Source organism: Salvia splendens, unplaced genomic scaffold, assembly GCF_004379255.2.
Source record: "Salvia splendens isolate huo1 unplaced genomic scaffold, SspV2 ctg745, whole genome shotgun sequence".
In the NCBI taxonomy this organism is placed as follows: domain Eukaryota; kingdom Viridiplantae; phylum Streptophyta; class Magnoliopsida; order Lamiales; family Lamiaceae; genus Salvia; species Salvia splendens.
The window spans coordinates 16,304-33,022 of record NW_024599417.1 but is presented as its reverse complement, the minus strand read 5'-3'; the positions used below and the strand labels follow the sequence as shown (position 1 = coordinate 33,022).

Below are 16,719 nucleotides of genomic sequence, written 5' to 3'. Positions count from 1 at the left end.
TATAATTTTTTCTTAAATCTCGTGTCCAAAAGAAACACTTCGCTTATTGCAGGACGACGTCAGTACTTTAATATACAGTTATCATCCAATTCCTTAGAATATCCACAATGGGCGGAAGATGTCCCGCCCCATGCATTGTCCACCCCTATCGTCCGCCCACTTCTGTCACTACAGGTGGGCGAACGATTCCTCGGACGGTCGGACCATAGCCACGCCCTTAACTTAGTCCGCGAACTTAAAGGCGAACGATCATTGTCAATAGGGCGGACGATAGGTCGGACGATGCTTGTTCCATTTTTTTACTCCATGTATACCCCATTTTACCTTCATTCTCACACCTTTCACTTCAATCTCTTCCCCGTCTCATTTTCTCTATTACTAGTAATTCGATGATGAAACCCGGAGGTTTACCATACCCGAATAGCCCCGACAAAATGCCAATGTTCGACGCCGGTGGTGCCCGGTGGCTGGGTCATGAATCTGACGATTTTCGACCATTCGATACACCGGGTTCGGTGGAGTCCAGCTTTGTTCGAACACCCAGTAAGATCTGAACTTCACCACAGTTGTACGAGCTCGATGACATGGAGCTGAGCCCCGATTCCCAGTCCACGAAGAAAAAGGTTAAGGTAAAAGCCCAGAAGTTGTCGGCGGTCATGGAGAGTGACGAATACACTCCAGGGAGGCAGAACTACTCCGACGATCAGACCATGCTTTTAGAGAGGTGTTGATCGATATATTGGAGGACACTCCAACAACTAGAGGTAAGTCGCGTACTAGGAGCGCATTTTTGAACGCTATAGCAAGCTTAAGCTGTTGGCATCGTACAAGCGCAAGAAGGACTTAAAGTAAGAGAAAAAGGTAAGATATTTGTTTTTTTAAAAGGGAAATCAAAATTACTTGATGAACTCAAAATAGAAAGTTGATACTTGAGATGAGACATAGACTTAGAGAGTATAATGATTTGCTGGAGTGTGTGGTCCATTACCTAAAATAAAGAAATGTACTCTTTGTCCTTTGAAAGTATCATCTTTTAAAATGATAGAGTTTTACTTTATAATTGGTAATGTAAGAAAAAAATGACCATTATTTTTAAAAACTAAGTTCCATCTCGTTAGAGATTTATTTTTCCTAAAACAAAATTGCATAATTTTAAAACGATCGAAAAAATAGAAATGATTGCTAATAAAAGGAAACAAAATTGCATAATTTTAAAACGATCGAAAAAATAGATATGATTGCTAATAAAGGATGAAGAAAATGTATAATATGAGGTTTGAAAAGAGCAAATATAGACATTATTATATGGAAAGGGTGGGATATTATATTACAAAACCTTTTTTTTTTCTTTTTTACGCTGAAATTAGGCATTAGTTTTCAATTATGACTCCCTCAAAATAAACTACCCTCTTTAAGTTCCAAGTATGGTCCTTTCAAAACGGAAAAAAACTCATATTTTGATATGCTTACTAATCTAAAAATCAACGACTTTTACATTTTCCCACCATTTTTAAATTTAGTTTACATTTTCACATACAAGTATATACCTATCCATACATTTGAAAAAATATATAAACGTCTATTTAGAGAATCCGTTAATTGTGTGTGTGCACGAATATTTCATAATCATTATAATAAGACGCAAAAAAGTAAAAGAAAAAGGAATTTTTGCCAAAAGATAAAAGAAATATCACATGCAAGAGATATGATTCCAGAAAGTCCCTTTCCATTTCATTTTCTCACGCATGTGTTCTTTAAATAATGTACATATAAATATCAATTCAATAAAATTAGACAACCCAATATTTTTAGTCCATCTCCATGCAACTTCTTATGCCTAAGGCCAATCCGAAAATGGATAAAACTAAAAAGCAGTTTCCTTCAGAAAAAGGAACGACAAAAAAGAGTAAAAAAGATTAGAAGGAAATAAAAAAGAAACAAATAATAGTCATATAGTATGATTTAAATATACACTTATTTAAGTGGAAATTTCCAGTCATTAGCAATCATTATCACCATTTTGACGTATAACACCAAAATTAACCTAAGCAACCATAACAACAGATAAAAGTATCAGCAAAAAAATCTTAAACAACATTTCCTTTTATCTTCATATTCTCCTATTTAAGAAAAACCTTAAAATAGTTAAATATAAAGTACGTAGTCTTGTTTTTTAACTTGAACTAATAAACAACACACAAATCATAAATTCATAATAGTAGTAACATGAAGTTTAATAAAAATTTAATTTAAAAATATAACTTTAGTTAATTAAGGGGAAATTTATAACAGATAGTATCCCGATTATATTTCAGAAAATACTCTAGCCTTTATCATATATAAGAAAAGAATAAAAAGTAGGAAGTTCTATTCATGTGTATAAAAAGGCTATAGAGTATTTCTGGCTTTACTATTTTATTTGTCCACTATAATAAATTTATGAGTAAAGGCCAAAACTGGTCCCGAACATACGCAATGTAATACCCGCCCATTTTATTATCTTTTTTTCGTTATCTTTAATGTCGAACTAGAGATTTATCGCTCTCTTGTTTCGTTGAGTTAAATGGAACTTGTTGCCCCTTTGTTGGTACTTAATGTTGTTAGTTCGCAAAACTAAAGTTAAAGTAATAGTCGAACGAACTAAAACAATCAAATGTATGCTATGAAATAAAATGAACGTTGTACAAGGATATGAAGTTGTTCTCCCCAAACGAAAGTGTTCGCATACTTCTCGAATAATACAATTAATTTAAATGGAAGATCTTTAATGTTACAAAAAAATGTTCAAGAATGAGCCAAGGAGGCTAAGAAACTAAAAGCTTCTATTAGCTATACTTTAGGCCTCTTTCTCCCGAGCTCAAACCACGTCCTCACCGCAGCCCTACCCGATCAGCCCGTCGAGCCCGGGGCAGTGAGCCCATGTCGCGGATAGGAAGAGTTTGGGCCACTTGTTTTAATTATGTATTTGGGCCAGTGTTGTATAATTTAAAAATTAGTTGGGCCTCCTATATATCAATTAAATGGTGGTTCGTCCTAATGTTTGACTGATTAAATAATGGATAGCCTGCTATTTAATTCCGTGACAATAAATTTAATTTCCGGATTTTAAATAATGCTTGAATAATTTTGTAAACCTCCAAATAAATTAAATCGCTCGATTTAATTAATGTTTAAGGACTTTTCTATGGAATAGGGAGAGAGAAATAAAAATGATCGCGCACTTAGGAATGCATACACGTTAAGCTTATTTAGCTTCTTAAGTCTGATTAAGTACTATCTTATTTTTCTAAAGGGACGTCTTCGCGCGTCGTTTAGGACCAAATCAAGGAAACTTTCGGCTAAGGAAATATCTTTTGAGGTAGGCATTCTTTTCAAAACGTGATTTTAGTATGAATATGTGAATCTTTTCTAAACGTGTTTGTCATGCCATGTTTTGCTTTTACGATTACCTATCTGCTTGGCTATGCCAATTATGTTAAATCGAATTCGGGTCCTAGTAGGGCCGAAAACCATACTTGGACTATGGTACACATACGGGGATCGTGAGCTAGCCTTCGAGTTGGCCGATCCAGTGACCGTCGTGGAATGTGGCCACATTCCCTGTTCATATACGTTCAGATATAGTATCTATGTTCATGTGATTGAGCAATCAAATTTTATGAAATCAAAGGAAATTTAGTGACTCGGGCATTTTAAATAAAACCTCGTGTTCACTCAATTGTGGCTGACAAATTTAAATGGTACTTATATTTTGGCACTATGTCCACTGAGTATATCAAGTACTCAGCCCTGCATGTTCTTTTCTAACGTGCATGTTGAACGTGAACGAGGAGGCGAAGGTGTTGGGAAATGACTATTAATAAGTAGTTAGGTAGCCCAAAGTAGTATGTCTTCGTACATACTATTTTGTCGTGGACTCTTCCACTGCAATAGAAGTACGTTCTAGGATTTTATGAATTTAGTCTTGATACTCTGATTTTCTTTTGACTATGTACCAATTCCTCTTCAAAACTATTACCTCGAGTTGATTTATTGCTCTTATGTCTACTTCATGATTGATGAGAGTATTTTTTTAGTCGCGAAATAGGTACGCTCACTAGTGCTAGGGAGATGTGGTTGTGACATGCTCATTTTGTGATTTAGGTCATATACTTTATCTTTTGAATTTTTACATCCTGGACATTTCTACTCGAATCACAATTGGTCGTACACAGCTACACTAACAATTCCGTCAATTTTTAAACGGTTTTAACCAGATTTTGACCGATAAACGGTTTTAATCCGAATGGGGCTGTTAAAACCGTTAAAATTGGGTTAAAACCGTTTAAAAATTGATGAAACTGTTAGTGTAGGACCAATTGTGATCCGAGTTGAAATGTTCAGGATGCAAAAATTCAAAAGATAGAGTATCGGACCAAAATCGTAAAATGGGCATATGTTCAGGACCGCTTTTGGCCTTTACTCTAAATTCATATACGAATTTTAAAGTGGAATGGATACAATATAAGAAAAAAAATAAAATAGATAAAAAAAAGAAAAAAAATAAGTAGAAAAAAATAAGATAAAAAAAAGTAATAAATTAAGCATAAATTTTCATTTGTAGTATACTAACTAATTTTAATTTTAATGAACGAATGAAATTGGGAAGATGTGACTTTAATTTTTGTAAACATAGTATTACATAGTACTCCACCCGTATTTCCCCTCAATGGCATCTTGCTGTTCACCGGGTAAGGCCGGTAGCCACCCGGAATATGCGAAGCTTGGGTTGGAGGAGGGGGGAGAAATCCGTATCTAGATTAGGAAATGGCGATGAGTCGAACCATTTGTGGTTCCATCCGCGGGAGTCGGAAGAGTGATCACCGGAGCCGGACATTTTTTCTGCAAGAGTGAAAGAGTGAGAATTTAGATGAGAATTAATGAGAGAATTGTATTGTGTAGTGTGGTGTGAAATTTTTGGTGTGGAAATGAGGGTATTTATAGATGAAAATGTGAATTTTGGGTAAAAAATAAAAAACAAATTAAAAGTGAAGAAAACGGATATAATTTATTGGGAAGTGGAAAAATAATTTTTTTTCAATTTAAATTTGATTTTTTAATTTATTTTGATTTTTTTAAACAAAGGAAAATGAATTAAAAAATCGAATTTAAATTGGAAAAAATTATTTTTCCACTTCCCAATAAATTATATCCGTTTTTTCTTCACACGGTGGTACTCGATGCATCGAGCAGGGCCGTGCCGTCGGCAAGAGCACATCGGCGAGCAGTGCTTGCCGCTCTGTCGGCACGGACGCCCGCCTTAGCATCGAGCATCGGTGGAGGTGCTCTTATAAGCACTGGCGGATCCAATTAAGTAAAAGGGGGTACAAATATATCCTCAAAGTTGTGTCTAGCTCTAGACCCAGGTTCGATTTCCCTTAAGCATGTTTTTGGCCATTCTAATTACATTTTTGTTCTGTATGATTGGCTATAACCATTTAAGTAGTACTATTCCATATTATTTATGTTTCTAATTAATATATCATTAAGTATATTACTTAGTCTTTTCATTTGTTTCAGTTTTGTTACGTATTTATTGTGCATGAATGCATTATAAGCTGTAATAATTTATTATTTATGTTTCTAACTAATATACATTAAATATAATAATGTATTATTTATCTTTCATAAGTAACATTAAGACATAATATGAAACTAAAACAGAAAATAGTAGTGATAAAGCAGAAATAGCATAAACTGAAAGAAATACATTAAGAATAAAGACTGCAGATTCATAGAAGAATAGATAAACAATAAATGAGCAGTGATTTAAATGAGAATAGATGAATTAAGAAGAAGAAAGATTCTGAATTGTTTCTGATGATGATTCTGTTGAATGATTTTGGTTGAGAGAATTTAGTGAGTCACTGAAGGAGTGAGTGGCAGGGGTATTTATAGTGCTCACCTCTTCAACATGCTTGTAGGAAAATTATGCATGTTCCAAAAAAACATAATCATGAGAGACCTTCCACATAACAACTATTTTCTATTTATAAAAAATATCTGATAATAATATTCAGACTTAAAATACTTTAACAACTTGCATGCCAAGTATTAATATAAAGTCTTTTACACTTATATTCATAGTATTATTATTAATAATTAATATTAATACGAATATAAGTTAAATATTACAGATTCATGTCTCATACATTAATATTAATATTAATATTAATATTGATATGAATATAAGTGAAATATTACAGATTCATGTCTCATAAATTCGGCCTATTTAATTACATAAGTTTGGAACCATATAAGGTCATTTAAGGCCCAATTCATTTCAGCAATTATTAACTTCACTTGTACTATTATATATAGGTGACTTATTGAGTTAAAAAAAACACATAACCCTAAAAATATAATAGCCGCCTCTCACTCTCAACTCTTCAGTAGAAGGTAAGAGAAGGAAAAGAAAACTGGCCTCTCTCTCTACAATCATTATAGAGAGAAGATAACATTGCAAGCATGGGTGGCTACAATACCTACTCCTACTCTACTGAATCAAGACATCACCCTCTACTGAATCAAGACATCACCATATTAAAAAAAAGGTATGTAATTCTTTCTTTTCGAGCTATGTCCTATATCTATATTTGACAACATAGTCATATCTAACTTACACGAGCATAATGTTGATGAGGTATTACAGATTATTAGAGTCAGATTTCAAATACAATTACTACTATTTGCAAATATTAATTCTAGAATGCTTTGCAAATCCTATCATCTTTTTATTTAATAGGATGTATTATGTCTCCAATTTTCTTTACACAAACGAATTCAATGCTTAGTTTTTAAAATATATATACTACTTGATAGGTTTTTCATTTAATATGGTATCTGTTCATTTACAATAGATTTATAAATTTATATTCTGTCCCACTCTCTCTGTCTCTTTCTCTCTCTCTTATTTTTCATGTTCTAAAATTTTAATTTCATTCTCTCTTTCTTTTTCTTTTTTTTTCATGTTCTAAAATTGTGACTATATTCTCTCACTCTGGATTTCTCTGATGCGGCTTCATTGATAATTCTAAATATAGGTTTTAAATATGAATACTAACATATTATTTAACTTTGTTCAAGGATAATTGAATTGGAAATAGATAATTGCTATTGCCTTGAAGGAAAAAATTTTGTACATTTAATAGTTTGTCACCCTCCGTCTTTGTGTGAAGATTTTTGTACATTTAATAGTTTGTCACCCTCCGTCTTTGTGCGTCTCTCGGTCTCTCTCTCTATGTATGTCTCATGTTTCATTTTCTAAAATTATAATTTATTATTTATGTTTCTAACTAATATACATTAAATATAATAATATATTATTTATCTTTTCATCAAATTGGGTTGGATATAATTTTTACTATTTATGTTTTCAGTTACAATCATATTTGATTATTTATGGAGTAGTAATACATTCCGTTTTATTAAAAATTTTAAAAACTTTTTCTGAACTTCTACATAAATTCTAGATTAAAAAAAATAATAATAATAATAATATCTATTTTCAATAGTGAAAAATTGTCAACTAATATAACACAAAAAATTATTTTTATACTATATAATAATTTGACTCACTTGAATATAAATAATTGAGATAATAAAAATATTGATTGATTATTAAATTTCTAAGTTAATATAATTATTTATCGTACCCCAATCTAAAATTTCTGGATTGCCTTGTTTATAAGTACCCAATTATTTGCTCAATACTTTCATCAAACGCATAAGGTGCGTGATATTCAATTTCACAGTAGAGACCACTTGCATTATTATACGTTAGTAATTATTATGTCACTAATATAATATTGGTTTGATAGAACATTAATACTGAAATGTAAAATGAAAACTAGAGAAAAAGTAATCTTAGGAGAGCACGCATTTTATGATGGGCAAACCATCCAACCAAAGGTTATGCCTTAAAATACATGTTTAAACCAAACACTAAATAGTAAAGAGTGTAGCAAACTCACTACCTAAACTTCATCTATAAATTGATTCCATACAATTTCTACAAACACACACAGATATACACACAACGCAAATTAAGCTTTGGAATTTCTACTTTTCAATTTTGGTGAGTCTTAATTATTGTATTTATAGTATTTTTTTATATTTTTCATTAAAGTGTTTTTAATACTCCCTAGCTATGTCGTTATAGTTTTTAAGTGGGATTAGTACGTCAGAATCTCTTCTTATCTTGTACTCCCTCCGTCCCGCTTTAGGAGTCCCGGTTGAGTCGGGCACATGTTTTAAAAAAAATGTTTAAGTGTGTAATAAATAAATATTATAGTGGATGTTGGGACCCACTTTTAATTGAGTGGGTAATAAATAAATGTTGTAGTGGATGTCAGGACCCACTTTTAACACTTTTTTACTTACTTTATAGGCATTTTTTATTAGTTTATCCCAACGGGACTCCTAAAGCGGGACGGAGGGAGTACTTCATTCATGTTGTTATTGTTTTTAATTGAGATTATTACGTTAGAATCTCTTTTATCTTGTACTTCATTCATCCGCCAATAAAGTCTAATTAGTCGTTTTGATAGAATTTAATTTGTATTTTGATTTCAAATGATATATGATATGTGATTTATTCTAAAAAGATAGAATTTAATTTGTATCTTGATTTCAAATGGTATATGAAATGTGATTTATTCTAAAAAGATAATCTAATATTAACCCTAATAAATTAAATTGTTATGCTAATAAATATTGTAGAAACATGGCGCTTCCGAATGCTGTCGTGTTGAACGTCCCAACAAGTGCTACAAATACTTATCTATACCGTAAGGACGATGGGTCTGTCGCTAACGGAGGTGACAACATGTTCAGCCCGATGGTTAAGATTGAAATCGAGCAAGCAACAGCAGGCGACAAATACGTCCACCTCCGATTCTCCTACTACAACAAATATTGGCAGAAGAGTGCAGACAACAATTCCATCGTGGCCGTATCAAACAAGCCCGAGGAGGACGTGACGATGGCGTCGTGCACGCTCTTCGAGCCAAGCTTGCAGTCGGATGAGCTCTACTTGACTCACGTCCAGAGCGGGTGGCGTGTGATGATGGACAACTCAACCAAGGGTTTCTACATTGACAAAGACAGCGTAGGCGCGACTCTAGGGTTTGTGGATTGGGGCACATTGGTTAAAATGCCTCCGCACATTGCTGTGAAAGGAGACAACGGGCATTACCTCAAGGCTTTCATAGACAAGAGCAACTACTACCTACAATTTGCATCAGATGATAGTATCGATGTTTATTCTGGGCACACGGTGTCGCTGATGCCCGATGGACACGTCCAACTAATTTCAGATCATTTTGGAAAATTGTGGTGGGCGAGTGATAGCTGGATATACGCGGACGGGAAGGGCAGTGAAACCAGCACTCACTTCTGGCCGATCAAAATTGATAATAACACTATAGCGCTACAAAGTGCATCCAACAACAGGTTTTGTGGACGTTTCACATCAGATGGTGTGACCGACGGTCTTGCTTCCTTAACCGGCACCCTCATGAAAGAAACGAGATTGCAGGTGGAAGAACTGGTGTCCCGGAGAAAGATCTACTATGTGCGGTATCGGATGGAGAACGCACGGGTATTCGACGAAAAACCTTATTTGGCTGGCACGGCTAGGCTCACGAACAACACGGATAAGGATGATTCCATGGCTGTGTCCATAACATATCAAGACGAGAAATCTTATACTTTTAGCCGTGGCGCATCTTTAACAGCAGGGGTGAGCACTAGCATCAAAGCAGGGTTGCCCTTCATTGCAGATGAACAGATTGAAGTGTCATTTGAGATAAGCGGGACGTTGCAGTGGGACGAAACCACCACCACTACAACATCAGTTACGGCAACGGGCACCGTTCCTGTGCCCGCCAACACTATGGCTGTAATCGATTATGTCGGGACAAGGGGTAGCTGCAATATCCCATTTTCTTATACTCAGGAAGACCACAACTCCACCAACGGCCGAATTGCCTATTTCCAACAGATTGATGGTGTCTACAATGGCGTCAGTTACTACAACTTCGACTTTCGTGTAAGATCAGTCAAGCCTATGTGAATATCAGAACATGGTCATGTGTGCGGCTGCATCGATCACCTTTGCTTTTCATTTCTACGTTCATCTCCTCACTTTTAAAAAAAACTGTGTGTTTTTAATTAGGAGGTTATTGATTAACCTCCCACGTATCTCACGCGTTTTCGTTTGATACTATGTTTATTGTCACCATCTTTCTTATTTCTTAATACTATCAATAAAGATCGATTGCTATTTTATTAATTAAATGATTTGCATGTATGTATCCTTTGCCTAATTAGTACTATTTGACAGACAATATGTTGTGCTTAAATTAAATAATTTCACACCGACAAAATAAAAGAGTGATATCTTGATGATTGATGAAACTAAGGAGATCACGTGATGTCCATTTTGCATCTTATATACTTAATTACCTATTGACTTCTCATTTTTACTCACTTATTACTTCAATCATTATATATAATTTTTTCTTAAATCTCGTGTCCAAAAGAAACACTTCGCTTATTGCAGGACGACGTCAGTACTTTAATATACAGTTATCATCCAATTCCTTAGAATATCCACAATGGGCGGAAGATGTACCGCCCCATAACTTAGTCCGCGAACTTAAAGGCGAACGATCATTGTCAATAGGGCGGACGATAGGTCGGACGATGCTTGTTCCATTTTTTTACTCCATGTATACCCCATTTTACCTTCATTCTCACACCTTTCACTTCAATCTCTTCCCCGTCTCATTTTCTCTATTACTAGTAATTCGATGATGAAACCCGGAGGTTTACCATACCCGAATAGCCCCGACAAAATGCCAATGTTCGACGCCGGTGGTGCCCGGTGGCTGGGTCATGAATCTGACGATTTTCGACCATTCGATACACCGGGTTCGGTGGAGTCCAACTTTGTTCGAACACCCAGTAAGATCTGAACTTCACCACAGTTGTACGAGCTCGATGACATGGAGCTGAGCCCCGATTCCCAGTCCACGAAGAAAAAGGTTAAGGTAAAAGCCCAGAAGTTGTCGGCGGTCATGGAGAGTGACGAATACACTCCAGGGAGGCAGAACTACTCCGACGATCAGACCATGCTTTTAGAGAGGTGTTGATCGATATATTGGAGGACACTCCAACAACTAGAGGTAAGTCGCGTACTAGGAGCGCATTTTCGAACGCTATAGCAAGCTTAAGCTGTTGGCATCGTACAAGCGCAAGAAGGACTTAAAGTAAGAGAAAAAGGTAAGATATTTGTTTTTTTAAAAGGGAAATCAAAATTACTTGATGAACTCAAAATAGAAAGTTGATACTTTAGATGAGACATAGACTTAGAGAGTATAATGATTTGCTGGAGTGTGTGGTCCATTACCTAAAATAAAGAAATGTACTCTTTGTCCTTTGAAAGTATCATCTTTTAAAATGATAGAGTTTTACTTTATAATTGGTAATGTAAGAAAAAAATGACCATTATTTTTAAAAACTAAGTTCCATCTCGTTAGAGATTTATTTTTCCTAAAACAAAATTGCATAATTTTAAAACGATCGAAAAAATAGAAATGATTGCTAATAAAAGGAAACAAAATTGCATAATTTTAAAACGATCGAAAAAATAGATATGATTGCTAATAAAGGATGAAGAAAATGTATAATATGAGGTTTGAAAAGAGCAAATATAGACATTATTATATGGAAAGGGTGGGATATTATATTACAAAACCTTTTTTTTTTCTTTTTTACGCTGAAATTAGGCATTAGTTTTCAATTATGACTCCCTCAAAATAAACTACCCTCTTTAAGTTCCAAGTATGGTCCTTTCAAAACGGAAAAAAAACTCATATTTTGATATGCTTACTAATCTAAAAATCAACGACTTTTACATTTTCCCACCATTTTTAAATTTAGTTTACATTTTCACATACAAGTATATACCTATCCATACATTTGAAAAAATATATAAACGTCTATTTAGAGAATCCGTTAATTGTGTGCGTGCACGAATATTTCATAATCATTATAATAAGACGCAAAAAAGTAAAAGAAAAAGGAATTTTTGCCAAAAGATAAAAGAAATATCACATGCAAGAGATATGATTCCAGAAAGTCCCTTTCCATTTCATTTTCTCACGCATGTGTTCTTTAAATAATGTACATATAAATATCAATTCAATAAAATTAGACAACCCAATATTTTTAGTCCATCTCCATGCAACTTCTTATGCCTAAGGCCAATCCGAAAATGGATAAAACTAAAAAGCAGTTTCCTTCAGAAAAAGGAACGACAAAAAAGAGTAAAAAAGATTAGAAGGAAATAAAAAAGAAACAAATAATAGTCATATAGTATGATTTAAATATACACTTATTTAAGTGGAAATTTCCAGTCATTAGCAATCATTATCACCATTTTGACGTATAACACAAAATTAACCTAAGCAACCATAACAACAGATAAAAGTATCAGCAAAAAAATCTTAAACAACATTTCCTTTTATCTTCATATTCTCCTATTTAAGAAAAACCTTAAAATAGTTAAATATAAAGTACGTAGTCTTGTTTTTTAACTTGAACTAATAAACAACACACAAATCATAAATTCATAATAGTAGTAACATGAAGTTTAATCCAAATTTAATTTAAAAATATAACTTTAGTTAATTAAGGGGAAATTTATAACAGATAGTATCCCGATTATATTTCAGAAAATACTCTAGCCTTTATCATATATAAGAAAAGAATAAAAAGTAGGAAGTTCTATTCATGTGTATAAAAAGGCTATAGAGTATTTCTGGCTTTACTATTTTATTTGTCCACTATAATAAATTTATGAGTAAAGGCCAAAACTGGTCCCGAACATACGCAATGTAATACCCGCCCATTTTATTATCTTTTTTTCGTTATCTTTAATGTCGAACTAGAGATTTATCGCTCTCTTGTTTCGTTGAGTTAAATGGAACTTGTTGCCCCTTTGTTGGTACTTAATGTTGTTAGTTCGCAAAACTAAAGTTAAAGTAATAGTCGAACGAACTAAAACAATCAAATGTATGCTATGAAATAAAATGAACGTTGGACAAGGATATGAAGTTGTTCTCCCCAAACGAAAGTGTTCGCATACTTCTCGAATAATACAATTAATTTAAATGGAAGATCTTTAATGTTACAAAAAAATGTTCAAGAATGAGCCAAGGAGGCTAAGAAACTAAAAGCTTCTATTAGCTATACTTTAGGCCTCTTTCTCCCGAGCTCAAACCACGTCCTCACCGCAGCCCTACCCGATCAGCCCGTCGAGCCCGGGGCAGTGAGCCCATGTCGCGGATAGGAAGAGTTTGGGCCACTTGTTTTAATTATGTATTTGGGCCAGTGTTGTATAATTTAAAAATTAGTTGGGCCTCCTATATATCAATTAAATGGTGGTCCGTCCTAATGTTTGACTGATTAAATAATGGATAGCCTGCTATTTAATTCCGTGACAATAAATTTAATTTCCGGATTTTAAATAATGCTTGAATAATTTTGTAAACCTCCAAATAAATTAAATCGCTCGATTTAATTAATGTTTAAGGACTTTTCTATGGAATAGGGAGAGAGAAATAAAAATGATCGCGCACTTAGGAATGCATACACGTTAAGCTTATTTAGCTTCTTAAGTCTGATTAAGTACTATCTTATTTTTCTAAAGGGACGTCTTCGCGCGTCGTTTAGGACCAAATCAAGGAAACTTTCGGCTAAGGAAATATCTTTTGAGGTAGGCATTCTTTTCAAAACGTGATTTTAGTATGAATATGTGAATCTTTTCTAAACGTGTTTGTCATGCCATGTTTTGCTTTTACGATTACCTATCTGCTTGGCTATGCCAATTATGTTAAATCGAATTCGGGTCCTAGTAGGGCCGAAAACCATACTTGGACTATGGTACACATACGGGGATCGTGAGCTAGCCTTCGAGTTGGCCGATCCAGTGACCGTCGTGGAATGTGGCCACATTCCCTGTTCATATACGTTCAGATATAGTATCTATGTTCATGTGATTGAGCAATCAAATTTTATGAAATCAAAGGAAATTTAGTGACTCGGGCATTTTAAATAAAACCTCGTGTTCACTCAACTGTGGCTGACAAATTTAAATGGTACTTATATTTTGGCACTATGTCCACTGAGTATATCAAGTACTCAGCCCTGCATGTTCTTTTCTAACGTGCATGTTGAACGTGAACGAGGAGGCGAAGGTGTTGGGAAATGACTATTAATAAGTAGTTAGGTAGCCCAAAGTAGTATGTCTTCGTACATACTATTTTGTCGTGGACTCTTCCACTGCAATAGAAGTACGTTCTAGGATTTTATGAATTTAGTCTTGATACTCTGATTTTCTTTTGACTATGTACCAATTCCTCTTCAAAACTATTACCTCGAGTTGATTTATTGCTCTTATGTCTACTTCATGATTGATGAGAGTATTTTTTTAGTCGCGAAATAGGTACGCTCACTAGTGCTAGGGAGATGTGGTTGTGACATGCTCATTTTGTGATTTAGGTCATATACTTTATCTTTTGAATTTTTACATCCTGGACATTTCTACTCGAATCACAATTGGTCGTACACAGCTACACTAACAATTCCGTCAATTTTTAAACGGTTTTAACCAGATTTTGACCGATAAACGGTTTTAATCCGAATGGGGCTGTTAAAACCGTTAAAATTGGGTTAAAACCGTTTAAAAATTGATGAAACTGTTAGTGTAGGACCAATTGTGATCCGAGTTGAAATGTTCAGGATGCAAAAATTCAAAAGATAGAGTATCGGACCAAAATCGTAAAATGGGCATATGTTCAGGACCGCTTTTGGCCTTTACTCTAAATTCATATACGAATTTTAAAGTGGAATGGATACAATATAAGAAAAAAAATAAAATAGATAAAAAAAAAGAAAAAAAATAAGTAGAAAAAAATAAGATAAAAAAAAGTAATAAATTAAGCATAAATTTTCATTTGTAGTATACTAACTAATTTTAATTTTAATGAACGAATGAAATTGGGAAGATGTGACTTTAATTTTTGTAAACATAGTATTACATAGTACTCCACCCGTATTTCCCCTCAATGGCATCTTGCTGTTCACCGGGTAAGGCCGGTAGCCACCCGGAATATGCGAAGCTTGGGTTGGAGGAGGGGGGAGAAATCCGTATCTAGATTAGGAAATGGCGATGAGTCGAACCATTTGTGGTTCCATCCGCGGGAGTCGGAAGAGTGATCACCGGAGCCGGACATTTTTTCTGCAAGAGTGAAAGAGTGAGAATTTAGATGAGAATTAATGAGAGAATTGTATTGTGTAGTGTGGTGTGAAATTTTTGGTGTGGAAATGAGGGTATTTATAGATGAAAATGTGAATTTTGGGTAAAAAATAAAAAACAAATTAAAAGTGAAGAAAACGGATATAATTTATTGGGAAGTGGAAAAATAATTTTTTTTCAATTTAAATTTGATTTTTTAATTTATTTTGATTTTTTTAAACAAAGGAAAATGAATTAAAAAATCGAATTTAAATTGGAAAAAATTATTTTTCCACTTCCCAATAAATTATATCCGTTTTTTCTTCACACGGTGGTACTCGATGCATCGAGCAGGGTCGTGCCGTCGGCAAGAGCACATCGGCGAGCAGTGCTTGCCGCTCTGTCGGCACGGACGCCCGCCTTAGCATCGAGCATCGGTGGAGGTGCTCTTATAAGCACTGGCGGATCCAATTAAGTAAAAGGGGGTACAAATATATCCTCAAAGTTGTGTCTAGCTCTAGACCCAGGTTCGATTTCCCTTAAGCATGTTTTTGGCCATTCTAATTACATTTTTGTTCTGTATGATTGGCTATAACCATTTAAGTAGTACTATTCCATATTATTTATGTTTCTAATTAATATATCATTAAGTATATTACTTAGTCTTTTCATTTGTTTCAGTTTTGTTACGTATTTATTGTGCATGAATGCATTATAAGCTGTAATAATTTATTATTTATGTTTCTAACTAATATACATTAAATATAATAATGTATTATTTATCTTTTCATAAGTAACATTAAGACATAATATGAAACTAAAACAGAAAATAGTAGTGATAAAGCAGAAATAGCATAAACTGAAAGAAATACATTAAGAATAAAGACTGCAGATTCATAGAAGAATAGATAAACAATAAATGAGCAGTGATTTAAATGAGAATAGATGAATTAAGAAGAAGAAAGATTCTGAATTGTTTCTGATGATGATTCTGTTGAATGATTTTGGTTGAGAGAATTTAGTGAGTCACTGAAGGAGTGAGTGGCAGGGGTATTTATAGTGCTCACCTCTTCAACATGCTTGTAGGAAAATTATGCATGTTCCCAAAAAAACATAATCATGAGAGACCTTCCACATAACAACTATTTTCTATTTATAAAAAATATCTGATAATAATATTTAGACTTAAAATACTTTAACAACTTGCATGCCAAATATTATTATAAAGTCTTTTACACTTATATTCATAGTATTATTATTATTAATTAATATTAATACGAATATAAGTTAAATATTACAGATTCATGTCTCATACATTAATATTAATATTAATATTAATATTGATATGAATATAAGTGAAATATTACAGATTCATG

At 33.7% G+C, this 16,719-nt stretch overlaps 1 protein-coding gene across 1 annotated transcript; it reads left to right on the top strand.

The window, feature by feature from the left end:
• The first annotated feature begins 8,058 nt into the window (after nucleotides 1-8,058).
• Nucleotides 8,059-10,338, top strand: LOC121791181. The gene is made up of 2 exons (XM_042189205.1): nucleotides 8,059-8,116; nucleotides 8,761-10,338. Exon 2 carries the CDS (start codon nucleotides 8,765-8,767, stop codon nucleotides 10,112-10,114), a length of 1,350 nt encoding a protein of 449 aa, XP_042045139.1. The 5' UTR covers nucleotides 8,059-8,116; nucleotides 8,761-8,764; the 3' UTR covers nucleotides 10,115-10,338.
• Nucleotides 10,339-16,719: the final 6,381 nt, after the last annotated feature.